Source organism: Haemorhous mexicanus, chromosome 1 (genome assembly GCF_027477595.1).
Source record: "Haemorhous mexicanus isolate bHaeMex1 chromosome 1, bHaeMex1.pri, whole genome shotgun sequence".
Taxonomy (NCBI): domain Eukaryota; kingdom Metazoa; phylum Chordata; class Aves; order Passeriformes; family Fringillidae; genus Haemorhous; species Haemorhous mexicanus.
The window spans coordinates 61,545,590-61,561,881 of record NC_082341.1 but is presented as its reverse complement, the minus strand read 5'-3'; the positions used below and the strand labels follow the sequence as shown (position 1 = coordinate 61,561,881).

General features: G+C 35.0%; 1 protein-coding gene across 3 annotated transcripts in view; it reads left to right on the top strand.

Moving 5' to 3' along the window:
* ATP9B (ATPase phospholipid transporting 9B (putative)) overlaps positions 1-16,292 on the top strand; it is a 153,370-nt gene that overhangs the window by 39,500 nt on the left and 97,578 nt on the right. For all 3 annotated transcript variants that reach the window (XM_059851270.1, XM_059851261.1, XM_059851279.1), the window contains exons 6-7: positions 667-725; positions 7,090-7,141. In XM_059851270.1, coding sequence (XP_059707253.1) covers positions 667-725; positions 7,090-7,141 — 111 coding nt within the window. The remainder of the gene's footprint in view (positions 1-666; positions 726-7,089; positions 7,142-16,292) is intronic.

The following is a 16,292-nucleotide window of genomic DNA, read 5'->3' as shown; positions in this document are numbered from 1 at the left end:
ATGTATGGAAATTAAATTGGAAAATGTGTTGTGTATATTTTTGAGTCAGTTGTTCACAGCAGTTACTGAACAGGCAGCTTTAGAGAATGAAGAACTTCTATTTCAGCTTTTGATATTTTACTTTTCTAGAATTAAATCTTGAGGCATTTCTTTGACTTCAGAGAGTTTTTTCGTCTTTTCTGCTATAATTGCCAACATTATCAAACAGTGCCAATTACTTCAGGAACTTCAGTGGTCAAGCAAAGTTACCTGCTGGTCACTGTGCTGTGAATAACAACTCATGTGTGCAAGACTGCTCCATGACTATAAACCTAACAATTCTTGTCAGACACAGAAGCACTGCCTATTAGATGTGAGAGATTCCTTTTTCCAATTTTGCAACTCTTACAGATACTACAGATCAGACTTGAGCATCTGCCATATGTATTTTTTCTTCTAATACTTCTCCAATAGCTAACTGGTTACAAAAGTGGAATTTTTTAAACCACTGGGTTGTTTATTCAAACAGATGAAATGTATTTACCAATGTATTCAGCAGAGATCTGTTTTGTATCAATTGTACCATTTTCACTTAATAGTAGCATCAATAAATAAAGCTTGCATTCTGGGATTTATATTCTTGTTATTCTTTAATAATGTTGATTACATTTCTTCTTTTTTTTTAAGGTAAAGTGCAAGTTAAGAGTTCAGACATACAAGTTGGAGACCTCATCATAGTGGAAAAGGTTGATACTTTTAAAATATATTTTAGAGACTAAAGATTATTAACATGCTAATTATCTTCTGAAGAAAAGTGTATCAAGGTACTTATCTGTGAAGTCCTAACTAGCTAGTATTTTAGTTCAAGTCCTATTTAGAATCTTCAAGGAAGTCTATTATAGAATTAATTGTATTTTAATTGAATTTATATATTTATATTTTATGAATAGTTATATGCTTAAATCAGTCTTGTGAAGGGAATACGACTACAGAATTAAATTCCCTGACATGTGCTGTGCTGAATGTTTTAAGATGTCTCCTTACTGATACCTTCCTTCTGATGGTTTAATCGGTGTTTCACTGTCTGAAACTTTCAATGATCATCTTTATTTATGCATGTATGTATATATATATGTGTGTATATATATTTTTTTAATATAGATTTGTATCATTTTAATATAATATATATCTAACTATATGTAATTAAATATTAAGAAAGTTTATATGTTTTTTAATGGACAGAAAGCTTTCCAGTTTGTTTGCAGATGGTGAGTGAAAGCTGTGAATTCTTCTTTGCTCTGATTACAACCTTATAAATGTTAATATAAAGATTGTTGCTTATTTCAGTTGTCTTTCTGGGCTACTAAGAAATTATTGTGATCTTAGAGGTCAGCTTAAATTTGTTGTCAGAGGTAACTATTTTTGCCTAAATTAATTCTGGAAAAGTGACTCACTTTCTGGGTGCCTGCAACTAATCCCCGTCACACTTTGTATGAGAGAGCTGATTCATTGAGATACTGGAAGGAGGCACCTCAAATTGAACCTTGTATCTACTTCTGCTTGGTTTGGAAAACTTCTGTTTCCTTCCTTTCTATTTCTTCTAGTTCAAAGAAAAAACAATACACCCAGGTCTCATTTGACTTGCTGCTCTCAGCTTAAAATAGATATATTTTCATGTAGTTTTCACCATTTCTGGCTTTTTTTTCCTGTTCTTTTTTGTCCGCTCTGTGTACCTTTATAACTTTTTGGGCCCATCTGAGCAGCAGTACTAGGCTGTGCAAGAAAGGCACTGGTATGTCTGGTCTTTACATGTTTTGCTTTTTACCTTGTTACTTTAGAGTGCAGGTAGAATTGGCTTGCACATGCTTGCTTCTGCCTTCCAGAACTTCTAGGAGACTGAGATATTTGCTTTGATTTTTGTTAGGGAAGTGTTTGGCCCTTCTTGAACTCTAAACCTGGAATTAATTATTATAGAGTGTAGGGAAGACTCTGATGGCTACTTAGGTAATCTGCCTTCCCTGAAATTCACTCTGATCCATCTCTGTTGGATTGTACTAGAATTTGGAAAACTGGAGTTACTTTGCAGATCATTCTGTCATTCATGAGGTTGCTATTTTAGCAGTATTTGCAGTAGCTTAGAGCTCATATGTTGTGAGTACCTGAAGTTTCTAATGAAAAAAAGTAATATTTAAGGATTTAGAGAAATAATGATTAATGGGCTTTTTGATGAAGATTTGAGTCAGGTACTGTCAGTAAGATGCATATAATGGTTTGAATGTAGTATTTCAGCTTCAAGCTCCCTACTGCCCCAGCAGAGCTGTCTTTTTTCCTTTTGACCTAGCTGGAGGTGCTTTCAGGCTAATGAAATTAAATGTTTTCTGGTTCTGTTGAGGAGTGTATTTTGTTGGAGCAAGCAGTTTTCAATTTCAGAGTATGACTCTTAAGCCAAAGAACCAGTCAGGAGTGAAATGTTCAATTGCTCACTCTAATGGCAGAGAAACAAGTTAACATTGTATTTGACTGGTAGATGCATCAACAGCATCTGCAGTGAAATTAATGACTCACTTGAGCTGAAGATCCATATGTTAACTAGTGACTGCATCACAAATACTAACAACTTAAGTGAAGGGCTTTTCTAGATTTAAACTTTTAATATCCTGTGATTGCCTCTTTTTTAATAGTCCTAATTAATTTCAAAGGATTTCTTAAGTGACTGTAATATGCTTAAAATAGTTTAAAGTAATAAATCTATTGTTCCAGGTGAAAATTTTCATGTAGCACTATTACTAGTCAGGATGAAGCCTGAACAGATGAAAACATTGCCTAATTTTAAAAGCTCAAAGACATTCATATCTGTTAGCTGAAAAATGCCTTTAGCAGTCATGCTACTTCTGGATGTTCTCCTTGGTTTGTGTTAAGATACATTTCTAGTTTCCAGTGGAAGCACAGATGTGCATAGTTATTCCTAAATAAGACAATTGAAAGGATGAGTTGTTGAGTTCAGATATTGTTATTTAGATACTGTACCTTACTGTCTGTTTGGAATACATTTTGAAGATGTGAGGAGGGCATAAAACTCAACAATATGTTTGGTTAATAATAATAACTGCACATTTATGGGACAACATTTAACAATAACAATACATATTAGTGATTTAAAGCATGAGAACAGTAATGCTTTTTCTTCAAACCTTGAGATCTTTTCTTGGAGCTGTTAAGGTAGAAATTGTGTACTTTTATCTTGTGTGTAAAGTGAAATTAATCCAGTATTTGCAAGGATTGCAGCTAATGCTATCATGCAGTGTTTCACAGCATGCAGATCCAGGAAGACAACGGGGAAGTGCTTGTTCTATTTATAACTCAGAAGCAAGCAGGAGTATTTCAGTTAATGTAAGAAGTACATGGTTCATTGCATGCATGGAGAAAGAAGGACAGTAAATGCAGAATTCCAGGGGTCTGTAGCTATGCACAGTGTAGGGGAATGGGAAGACTGACTAGGGAATAGGAAAAGTTTATGTTAATAACATGAGAAAAATATGAAAGTAATTTGAAAGCTATGAGAAGAGTATTTTGTAACTGAATATTGTAGCCTGTGTTGCAGGAAAGTATAGATGTCTTTATGGGTTTCTTGTTTATCAGTCTGGCTGGTATTCCTGGATGGCATAGTTACTTATGGGAACCCTGGAGCTGAGGAAGCACTTGCCTTGTATTGACCATTGGCTGGCTGTAGTTAGATTTCTAGGACCGAATCTGGAAGCTGTAAACACTGAGATAAATTGAGCCCTCCTTCTCTGGATCTCTAATTCTGCCCAGATATAAGAAAAACAATATATTCAAGTAATTTTCATGGCTTACATATTCAAATTTCAGTATATGTTAATAAGCATTTCTGGTATAATCTCCATGGTAATTGAGATTATGTAGTTTTTTCATGGGTTTCTGAATGATTGAAGTTATATCTGTTGTCATTTTAACTTGTTCTACTTTGATAAATATGACATGAGAGGGCTAACGTGATTGACATACTGCTGCTGTTTGACTGTGACAATGTACAACAGAATTTAATTTTCTCCATAATGAGATGGTAAAGATTTTTGTAGCATACTTGCCATCTGTTTCTATGTCGTCACACTTTTATAGTGACTAGGTATGTATCTGCAGGGCCATCCTTGCTCTCTAGAGTCAGCAATAATAGTGACACTGTTTTTGGTACCTAGTACTCCTGTAGTGTCTTTCTGCCCACTTCCAAATTATGAAAAATCTGATAATAAAAAAAGATGTTAATTTCAAGTACTTTAAAGACAAGTCAGTCCCTAGCCTTCCCTACATGGTAGGATAGATACATTCAGACATGTTTATGCAGAAAAGGTTTCATTATTTTACAGGAAAGAAAAATGAGCAAGACAGAACACAAAAGAAGGCAAAATCAATATCTATTTTTTGTATCAAAATGAGAAAATAGTCACATGACTAATCTGATCACAGTCTATAACTTTCTTATTGGGGGGCAGAGGGGGAGGAGTTGCTGATCACCCTTTGGTGATCAGCATCAGGACATGAGGAAATGGAATCACAGCGGTATGCAGTGACAGTACAAGGAGTTATGGCTTTAAATTGAAAAAGGGTAGATACAGATTAGAGAGTAGCCAGAAATTCTTCACTATGAGGGTGGTGAGACACTGGAACAGATTGCTGAGAGAAGCTGTGTATTCCCTCTCCCTAGAAATCTTAAAGATCAGGCTGGATGGGGCTTTGAGCAACCTGGTCTAGTGAAAGGTGTTCCTACCCATGGCAGAGGATTGGAACAAGATGATATTTAAGGTCCCTTCCAACCCAAACCATTCTATGATTCTATGAATGAAGCTGTGTTAGGGAAAGTTCTGAAAAAAGACTTGTCACTGAGAGGCTGGACAGTCATTGGAACAGGATTCCCATGTCATGACACAAAACCTGTTTGAGTTCAAGGACTGTCTGGATGTTGCTCTTAGTCAAATGATTTAGATGGTCCTTAAAGCAGCAGGGAGTTGGACTCTGTGATCCTTATGGGTCCCTTCAACTTCAGATATGCTATGATTCTGCCCAGTTTTGTCAGGCATAAAGTATCTGAATCTTGGATACTCTGTGCCAGGCTACTTTTTCATTCAGTCAATTGTGAACTGAAATGTGTCCTTGGTGGAAATTGGTAGTGACTTGTAGGTACCTACTTTGTATTACCAGAACTTCTATTTAATTCAGTATTAGATCCTTTAAAAGTTATTTTTGCAAAATTTTTGGATGTTGGTGAAGTGTTTTAGTTTGTTTACAAGTAATTGGAAGTTTGTAGGCATGAAGTCAGTAACCTGAAGCTCATGTAATGGATTTATGTCAGAGCTGGCAGGGGAGCTGCAAAACTGTATAGCTAATCTATGTTAAGACTGGATATCTGTTTAATTATTATTGTCATTTGAGGACAGAATTATTTAATTTTGAAGTTGTCTTTCCTTTTTCTCATTTTTCCTTCTAATAGGTGCAAAATAATATCGTTTAAGGTTGATTTTTTTTCTGTAAATTTGAATGAGGTATTCCTACTGGAATCTGGGCTCATGGTGGATAATAAATTTCACTACATCCTTAATTATTAGCTCTTATAAGGCAAGATGCAAAGAAATGCTGTACTAGTTAGAGATGAACAACCTCTTCAGGGTGAATACTGTTGGCATACAAGAAAGTGAGCTTTATTTGTAAAAGCATAAAGAGTTAAAATGGGAAATGCTGCAAACCAGGAAATTTTGATGGATGAAAATGCATCATTTTAAGTTATGCACAGGGTTTTTTGCTACCTATGTAGAATTCTCAGGTAAACTAAAACATCCATCTATGTTTTAGTGTTTCCCAACTTCCTCATTTTTCAAGCTTCATCATTGCTTATGATAGTAGCCTTCTCTGTAGCCCTTTATGGCCCCTCTTTACTGAACTTCCCATAGAGAATACAATTGCCTCCAGTCCCATTTATAAACTGGTGTTGCTGAGAGTATGTTACAAGGAGTGCTGAGAAGTACTGTTGTCCCAGAGATTCAGAGAGTTTACATCATGATTTTGGAAGCTAAGCCCATATAACACATAGTCTGGCAGTTGATTCTGGCAGATCTCTTCACATCACACTATTCCAAATGGCATTGTTGTGATGGCATGCTGATTTTGGGAAGGTTTCTTTGGATTAATGGAAAACCTTTTTTTTTTTTCCTTTCCAGTCCTGTGTCTTGCAAATTTTGATATGCTGGTTATTTTTGCCTTCTCTGGTGTTTCATTCCTAAACCCTGTGCTGGCCATGTGTAACTGGTGCTGATAGATGCCTTGGGAAAAAGTGGAAAGAGAGCTGAGGATTCGGGTAGTCATGTAGCAGATACCATGTCTGTGGGAGGCTGGTATTGTTCATTTTGTTTAACCTCTGAAAGCTTAGATTGGCCTTTCTGTGATGAACAAATAATTGAAAACTTGATACACACAATTCTGTGCTGGAAAGGAAAATGACAGAACAGGTACATCTGACTGTACATGTCATTCTGTGTCTTAGTGAGGAAGAAATTCTGTTAATTTTACATATGTGGAATAGGAAAATGCTGTTCCCTAATTTGCTATTTCTCCTGTGTGTGTTTGGAAGAGAGAAGAATGCTTGGTATACATAACATTTGCAACTTGAGTGCCAAGAAAGATATTTTAAATTTATCTTTTTTTTTTCTATTATGTGTGCTAACTGAAGTCAGACTTTCGCTCAGTGAAACTGTGTTTTAAGATATTTCAATTACATATTTATATATAGACGTATTTTTTACTTGAAGTACTGTTTTCAGTCAAGAAAATGTTAATCTCTTCTTCAGGTATTTATGATTCTCTTATAAAGAACATCTGAAAGGATTAGCTGTTGTTTGCTTATGGTATAATTTTTCGAAAATATTGATTTCTGAATTGCAAATGCTGAATGTAAAGTACTGTGAGAAATCCTATTTTAATTGAGTTTCAATCCAAGTGTGACCTTTTGGTGATAGATCTTACTGGACTTTTGATTGGAATTCACTTTTTTTCATACTTACAAAAAAAATGTACCTTTTTTCTTTCTTCTTCTTCTCTCAGAATCAACGAATCCCATCTGACATGGTGTTTCTGAGAACCTCGGAAAAAACGGGTATGTTTTCACAACTCACATTGGCTGCATGATAATGTAACCACAATTCTTATTGATTACATGGTTGGTGGTTGTGGTAGAATTTTGGATTGTACATTGTGGCCAATTTGAAATGCTTAAATAGATTGATGGAGCTCTACCTTCATCAGATTAATGGGAGAGAGTCCATACAAACACATTATGCTTGGACTGTAAACTTGGAGTAATCTTACTGTGACCGTGAGACTTCTATAGATATGTTTCTCTACATGAGTGGTTCTTTGAGGTGTTTTAACAAAAGGCTTAAATATTAAAAATGCTAAAAATATTTAGCAAATAGATTTGTAAGACTGCATTTGATTAGTATGATTTGATATTTTCACATTTTGACATGATTCGCAACTGATCATTGTCTTGCAATGTATCTTTAAATGTCATCTGATTGTTCTTCTGTTATTAAATTTGAAAGAACTCAAATCTGAACTTCCTAATATGTGTTTAAAATAAGTATATTTGGAAAAATTTATTACAATGATCTGAACTCCTGAAATAACTTTTTTGGGTTCTTTTACTTCCAAATAATACTGACTTTTTGGTCAGTCAAAAAAAAAAGCCAAAAAACCAGGAATATTCTTGCATGAGAGAAAGAAAAGTGCTGCTTGTTAGCTCAGTTTCTCTTCACATGGTGATAGGGGAGTGCTCTTAATCTTTGAGAAACAAATATCTCCTTTATAGAAACCCTATAAATTATAGCTGTTTTGTAAACTTTAGAAATTACTACTGGATGCCCCTGTGTATAACTCAAATGAGTTTTCCTCCTTTATATTACCATTTCTCTTCAGATCCTGAAGAACTGTCTGGTATTTGTCAGACAGCACTAAATTTCACAAAGCTAATGGCTGTGATATTGCTAAGCCCTGTATTAGTGGCACATAGTATTTCACTGTGGCACTGGAGTTCTATCATAAATTTGAGATAAAAGCCTAAATTTGTAGAGATCATTTGAAAAAGACAAAAATACTTCTGATAGCCTACGGAACTCCAGGAGAGCTATATATCTGCTAAAAGAAGAAATTTCTGTACAGTTACTGGGTCTTGTTAATGCTGATTACATGCAGTGGGCATCTATAACTGGCCCAGAGTGTCAAAGTCTTCTAGTGGTCTTATATAAGCTCCATTTTTGTTAACCACCCTCCGGTTCAGGATACAGGGATTTTCTTTTTATTCCCTCTCAGAACCCCAATCTATTAAAAAGCCTAATTTTGTGTTTACGAGCAACAGGTTAACTAGTTTTATTGGTGCTGCACTTCTTTAAAAACAAAAAAAAAAAAAAAGAAAGCAAAACAGCACAAAAATAATTTCCTAAACTTCAAGCATATGGCAGTAATTGTTTTTTGACTGAAGAGTGAACACTTACATCTGTAATTGTTTCTTCCTGATGTTGCAGTTTTGACTGATTTATGCTTTAATTTATAGTTGAAACTTGTAAGTACTTTGTGAAATAGTTTTTGCATGGTTTAATGTTCTATATGTAATTTTATCTTCTGTGTAATAAAGCAGTTTAACCATAGCTTCTTTCTATAAATCTCTAAAGAGTAATGAACTCTTTAGAGAGTTTGAACTAATCTCAAAATCCAAACCTCCCTGTAAGCTTCTTTTGGGGTAAAGTACAGTTTTCCAGATTCAATATTTGCATTACATATTAATGTAGTTTTCAGCACTGTGGTATCCTACATCATCACTAAGGCAGCTTACAAAGTTCATCCAGAAACTTACCCCCCCCACCCCTCCCCCTCAATGCATTTTTACAGTTTTCTAGGATATCTTTAACTCTGCATAGCAGAAGCTGCATTCTGGGGAATCAAGATAATTTTGATAAAACTAATTTCTTATTAGATGTATTTTTCACTTTCTTTATTGAATGCATTGTCTTTTAGGTAGAATGATCTCTTCAAAGATCTGATATAATAACTTGATGCCAGTTGTGTGCCTGTATCTAATTTCTAAGTTTCCTATGTTTATTAATCAGACTTTACAGAAGTTATAGTCTAAAGGCTCATATTGGTGGGACTTTCTTTTGTATTCATGTGACAGTTTGTAACATTGGTATTCCTCTCTTTCATGGATGGAGGCAGCTAGATGGCTGTTTGTATTTTCAGTTAACATTACTTCCCAGGGGGATGGAGCAGGTGGAAATCATTCCTCAAATGTGAACTCTTTGCTGCTGTCTGGCTCCCTGTTATACAGAGGTTTCCAAAAGATTTTCATTGACTTCCAAAATAAATAAAAATAATTTTAAAAAAATAGGCATGAAAAGCTTATGGAGCAATATGTTGGAGTTCTGTGTATTTGAAAAGGTAGGAGGAGATTATCCATGACTGAATCTTGATTTTACTCATTATATATGGCAGAAGTGACAAGCAATTTGTATGGTTTGTCCCATTTGTCAGCCTTCCACCAAATAAAAGGAAATTTTCATGCTGAGCTGGCTGCAAAAGATGGTTTAAAGGTTATTTTCATTTTCTGTATAAGCAGGCAGCATGCCAAAATCAACTGACTACCTTAGTGTAAAGCTGTTATGCAAATGTAGACAAGATCTCTGTTACACCAACACAAAATTCCCTTGATGAAATTAAACTAGATCTTAAGTGGCCCTTAATAAAACTTTCAGGATCATTTTTAATTTCTTTGGCATGTTCTCTACATTTCATTTGTCTATATTCCATCTCAATCAAAAATCAAAGGTTAGACAGGGCATTCCAGAGATCATTATACTTGTCCCCAGAAACTGCCAGCTGAAGCGTGTGTTAATAACTTCATTATGGGAATATCAAAGATACTGTGTGTGTAAAACACAAGAAAAATTTCAAAGATAAACCCTTTCCTTCTCTGAGCTACAATCCTTGCACTCCACATTGGCTGCAGTGACTGGCTTCTGATCCAGGTCAGGTATTCCTACAGAAACACATGCTCTGAGCATGGGTCTGGTCCTGCCAGAGAATCTGGTGCATGTGACTGTAAGACTCGGTGTTTCTGGAATATTTGTACTCTTTCTACTTTCAAATGTGAAATTCTGAAAGGAATACAAACTTTACAAGGTGACTACAAAGTGTCAAAAAAGAATGAATGAAGCTTATTTTTTTTCCAGACAAGCTCTTTATTTGCATGCCCCTAATAATTCCAGATTCTTATTATTTATGGTGAAAAGCTGGCAAATGCAGTGGCAAATTCTGAGCTAAGCAAATGTTGATTTTTAGCTATCAGTTTTTGCTAGGTCCTGGAACAAATAACTGTTGGAGTTAGCAGCTTGGTTTTTCTTTTGTTCATATGGCTCTCTCATCCTCTCTTGTTTCACAAAAGCTCAGGGAACTTCCTGATTTTGAGTCCATTGTGCTGCCATACTAGGTTGAAATCGGCCACAAGTCAAAAGTTACTGGGAGAAAGATGGCATGGCAGAATAGCATTGTACATGGAATTACAGCTAAAGGAACTAATTGCCTATGTCTGCAGCTGGAATAGCCAAGGGGTAAAAAGCTTTAGGTCTTGTGATATGCTCCATACACACTAGGTCTGCAAAAGATTGTTTCTGCTAACTACTTAGGCCTATGACAGACTAATCACAGTGCTGGTAGGACACTGACTTTCTTTAGTTGCTTTTTACAGGGGTAAGAATTGCTTAATCTTAGTCAACCCTTCTGATTGTTCCAGAGCTCCTCTTTGTCACAGAGAGTGCTTTGTGATAATATGAAAAGTAGAGCTGGATTTTTTCTCACCTTTTCTGGTGAAACTGAACTTCCAAAGGGAGAACAGGAAGTGGTTTTCCTGGTCTGCTTCTGCTTTCCTGACCATAGTATTTGAACCTAGCACATGTCTTCTGCATATAATTAAATTTTTTGCTAGACATTTGATTTCATGTAAAGTAACAGCCACGACTTCTGGAAAAGTAGTATTTATTTTCCAAGAGAGAGAGTACTGCATTAAAATATTTCTTTTTTAACAAACTTGTAAAAGTTCATAAAAAAGATGTATACGTAGATGTCTGGTAAAATAAAGTTAAAATTTATTTTAATATCTCAGCTACTTTAGATTTCTCAACAGCTATGAAATTGACAAAACAGTTTTTTATTTTGGTTTGTGGTTTTTGGTTTTTTTTTTTTAATTGTAGAGGTGATACTCTGGAGAGAGCAACTCTCAGTGCCTGATCAGTTCCACTGCTGTCAAGCATACTGTCATGCAAATGTTTTTGTCATAAACCAATTTTGGTACTGTTTGTCCTTAAATCCAGTACATAATAACTTACTGGTGTGGACATGGCAAAACACTGTCCACCACTACAGCTGTGCGATGCAAGCAGTAGGGAAATGGAAAATCATTTAAAAATTCTTACAATCCTTTCTGAAGAACATTTAATTCTTTACAAGGTAATGCAAGTTGCACAGTTGCTACCTGCAGTATTTTTCAGGCCACTGTTACATTGTTCTGGTGCTTGCTCATCAGCCCATTTCTCCAGCCTGTCAAAGTCCCCCTGGACATTTCCCATTGCATAGACCAATGTTTGAATTCCACTTAGGAAATTATTTTAAAATGGTATATTTACTCAGGCATAAAATACTAGCTGCAAACATGTTTATACTTTTTAGAATTGTAGCAAAAAGAGTCATCTCCCTTGCATTAAAATTTGTAGGTAAGAGTTTTCAGGATTCTTTGCTTGTAATTACTTTAGCAACAATGGTATAAGTAAGATGCGGGAATAAAACAGGAAAATAATTTTTATTTTGAGGCTTTGTAGCAATTCATTTCTGTAGCAATACAACTCTCAGATGTGATTTTTATTTTAAATGCTAAGCATTTAAATAGCATAAACTCTGCAAAGCAAGTACAGGCTTAAATAATCATTTGTGCAAGTTGATTTTCTGTTGGAAGGAGCTGTGAGTTAACCAATAAAGATGTACACCAGAGTCTACCATCATAAACAAAGTCTGCTCATTAAAGAGTTCTTAAGCATTTCTATACAAAAAGGGAGCATTGTGCCCCCAAATACATCTTACTTGTTTAAAATATCTGGGTTTTAGGTCTTAAAAACAAGTATTAGTAGAACATTTATGTCAAAGAATGAAACTCCAAAACTCACTGCAAGGAAGAATATAATAAAGGTGATGCTAGTACTGTCTATTTATTCTGGACAGTTAGGAGTAAGTGTTCTACAAATAACTTGATTGTCTGGGCCCCAGCCTGGTCTGGAACTTCAGATATTTGAAAATCAAACCAGAGGAGAAAACGTCAGTTTGGAATTCTGTTGTGCACCTAATGTCACTTTTTATTTCTTCATAAAACCAGCTACTGCAGAATAATAAGGCTGAAGGAGTTGCATTTGCCACACATTCTGGAATTTTCTATTATGTTTAGAAAACAAGTGTTGTAAAACCTACCTGTCTGGAAACTAAAATGCTTTGAAAATCTATTGCTATAGAGAATGTTAAATGACTAGAGTTAAGTTTTGCACATACGGCCAGATAAAAGTTTATCTTCAGGGCATGAGTAGCTGCCAACAATCTGTCCAAACTACTTTAATCTGTTTCTCTATTTCAGTTCCTATTCCGTTTTTAGCATTTGATTTAACTCAGGCTTGAAATGTTTTGGTATCTGCTTTAAGCCACTGAGTACTAGTGATTTGACATGATCAGCTACTTGTTTAAAATGTAGTCAGATAGTATGAATGTCATGTGGTGGAAGGAGGTGGTCTCAGCAGGCATTAGGCTCCAAATAATATTCTACTCTCTCTATTAGAACTGTAAAATTACACAGTAAAATATTATTAGAAGATATGATCATATATGCAATTCCCTAGGTATTTTATTTTCTCTGCATACTTGTCTGACTACTGCAATCCATGTGTTTCATTAGATTTGCAGCAAAATAAGCATTAGCAATGAAAAACTTTAATTTTTTTTCTGTATTTAAAAAAAAAGACTAGTAAGAATTGAGAAAATTAATGTGTGAGGAGACTGTGTGTTGTGTTAGGCAAAAATGAGCCTCTTCCTATTTGCCAGTGATAATGCATTTTCCCAGAAATTTGAGGGGATTTGGTGGCTTGGCTTGAGTAGCAGTCTGTATGTCCTGAAATCCCAAACAATTCCCCCTTTTTGGGAAACGATGTAGAGAAACTGAAGGTGAGAATCATCAAAGCAGATGTCAGAGGCAGGGCAAGTCAGGCAAAAATATGTGTATATTAAGAGCTGTTGTCAAAGGGTTTGAAAATAGAGAAAACAAAATTACTCTTGCAAAAGTAGGGTTCAAGAATTCCTTGTGTGGAAGTTTATAACGTGTTGTCTGTAAAGTATCCTTTAGGTCCAGTGTTAAATCTTCATAGCTGGGTCTCTTGTTTCTTCCCAGTTACCAAACAGTAAAGGAAATTTTTCTTTTCCCTACTAAACTTTAACTAAAAATTTATCCTCTTGTTTTTCACGTGCCTGTTTGTCCCCTGATGGCTTTGTCAACTCCTTTGACTCATACTTTTCTGTGTTTAAGCTTTATGAGATACCAAGGCTTTTATTACTACTCCCCCTAATTTAGTTAGACTGTCCTTCAAGTTGATTATTATTGCTGCTGCTAAAATCTTGGAAGCAAAACATATTCTCAGTGGATGCTGGTATATTTGGCCATATGCTTTTCTCAACTTCCTCTGTGAGCTCTGCTTTCATCAAAAGAGGAAATATTCCTTAAGTCTTCTACAAGCACTCTTCTTTGAGATGTATATGTATTTATTTGTGGTACTGGTCTTTAGAAATACATAAGTGCATTAGGGGCGTTGATGGGGACAGTGAGTTCTGCTGTGCTTCCAGAGCTCTCAAATCATGGAGCTGTTTAGTTGGTATTCATATTTTATCTGAAAAGTGAGAATTTTTTCAGTGTTCTAAGCATTGTCTATGGCAGACTTTTTGATTTAGTCATTACTCTGAAGATGTAAATAATTCACACCATCTTTTTTCTGTATCACTGGGTTTCTGCAAAAAGAGGTTGCTAGTATGCATCAGAAGAATAATGGAGCAAATAATGGTGCATCAAATCCTGTTAAATGGAAAAATTAATGCTTTTGAGTATCCTTCTGTATATCTCAAAATAATATAAATCAGTAAGCCAGAATTTGAGAATTTGAATATGAATGGAGACTTTTTAAACTTGGAACATTGTTTGCTATATCTGAAAATTCCATAATGTTTTCATAGAGATAAAAATTCCTGAAGCGTACTGAATCAATACCGCAATTCAAAAAAGATGCAATGTGATCAAGCTTGGATTAAAAAACGTCTGAGTTCTTGTCAATAAGGAGCTGTGATGAGTCTAGGGGTATCATATTGACTGTGTATTAATACATGGTATCCTATAAGACCATCAGCTGATTGTTTAGAATGTAAATGAAACTGTTCATGGATCCAGTGACTGATGGCTTAAATTCCAATTAATCAATTGCTTCATCGGTTTCTTAATTCAGATCAAATATCTCAAGTACACACAGTTCTTCCCCAGTCTTAAGAGAAATGAATGCTTTTAAACTAATTTAATCAGTCTTCCATACACGCGCATCTTCTGGAATGGCGATGTAGCTTAAACATTTAGGATGTTTCAGGTGTCTTGCAGTTTTGTTCCTCCTTAGAAGCCATCATAATTGAAAGCTGCTCATTAGAATAGTAAATGAAACTCTGTACTCCAATATGTCATCTTGGTGCTGCTATTCACCTTGTCATCAGTTTAAAATTTTCATGTACATAGGCACTTAAGTAATATAAATGATTTAAAAATTAAGTTGTTTGTAAATGATCTGGTGTTAAGTGTGCAAAGCCAAAGTCTGTTTTTCTTTTGTGGAGTACATTCTAGTAACCCATCACTTTCAATTTTTTTCACTTAAAGGAGGGAGGCTGGTAATATTGCCAGAAAATATAAAGCGGCAACGCAGTTCCACATGCCCTGTTTCCCACTGACCCATCAATTAATTCATCAACACTTGACACAAGCTCTTCACTCTGACACTTATACCAGTTGATCTTAATTTGATTGCCGTTAAAACCTTCCTTTCCTGACAACTGTTGTCAATTATACAAAATAAAATCAAGTATTCATAAGTAGGCTGTAATAGGATATAGGCAGACAGATTTAATAATTCAGTTTTGCTGAGGCTTGAAAGGCATTAGTTGTAGCTGTTGTTCTCATTTGTAAAAAATTCATTGGATACAGCTCTGGAGAGAGAAGGCAGACATAATTTTATTTATTTAGATTTGACTGAGAAGAACGCAGACATGTAGTGATGGTTTAGGATTATCTCTGTTTAAGAATGACAGAAATTCTTATCAGTTACATATTTTAGAAAGTAAATGTTATTTACTTTTATGATTTATTTTTTTTTACTAATTGAAGTACACACATAATAGGGTTGCTTTTTGACAATATCTGTAATCGAGTGTGGAATTCAACCCTGCATTTATGGAGAAAAAACAATACCTTTTCAAGACTGGGGTGCCTTGCTTTTATTATGCTTGTAAAATATGCATATTCCTGTACATCTGCTGTATACAACTAAATTATAGTTGCTTCCCTCTGATGCATCTCCTTTACTGTATAACATTAAAATGTGTGCTATGGCATATACCTATCAGTTTACTATAGTGCTTATTGGCAAGTTGACTTTTTAAGCTTGCTGATAATTGGCAAAAAATTGCAAGCAGAAATCTATTGACTTTAATGTTTTTTGAGAGAACATTACAGTTTTTAGAGCTTCTGTGTTGATTAACTTCTTATACACTGTTCTTTACTGTCTACACTGATGGTTGTAACAAATACCATAGGAGGGTTGATTGGTAAGGCTCTGTGGATTTCCATGGACTTGTAAAATCTAAAAATAGAAATATTTAAAAAAATAATTTCATTTGTAAAATGCTGATTAAATAGATGTAGTCAAAGACAAGATCTGCTCTAAGTTATTGCTCAAAGCAAGAGCAGAAATATTGAAGGATAGAAGTGTGCAACTCCTTTTATAATGTGTCATTTACTTTGTTGCTTTTTACTGCTAGTCAGAATAAGTTATTCCTTAGCAGGTTTTCTTCTCCCTGAATTTAGAATCCTATTGTGTCTCATCTCATGACTTAAAACTGCTTTCTCAGACCCTTCCTCCAGGCTA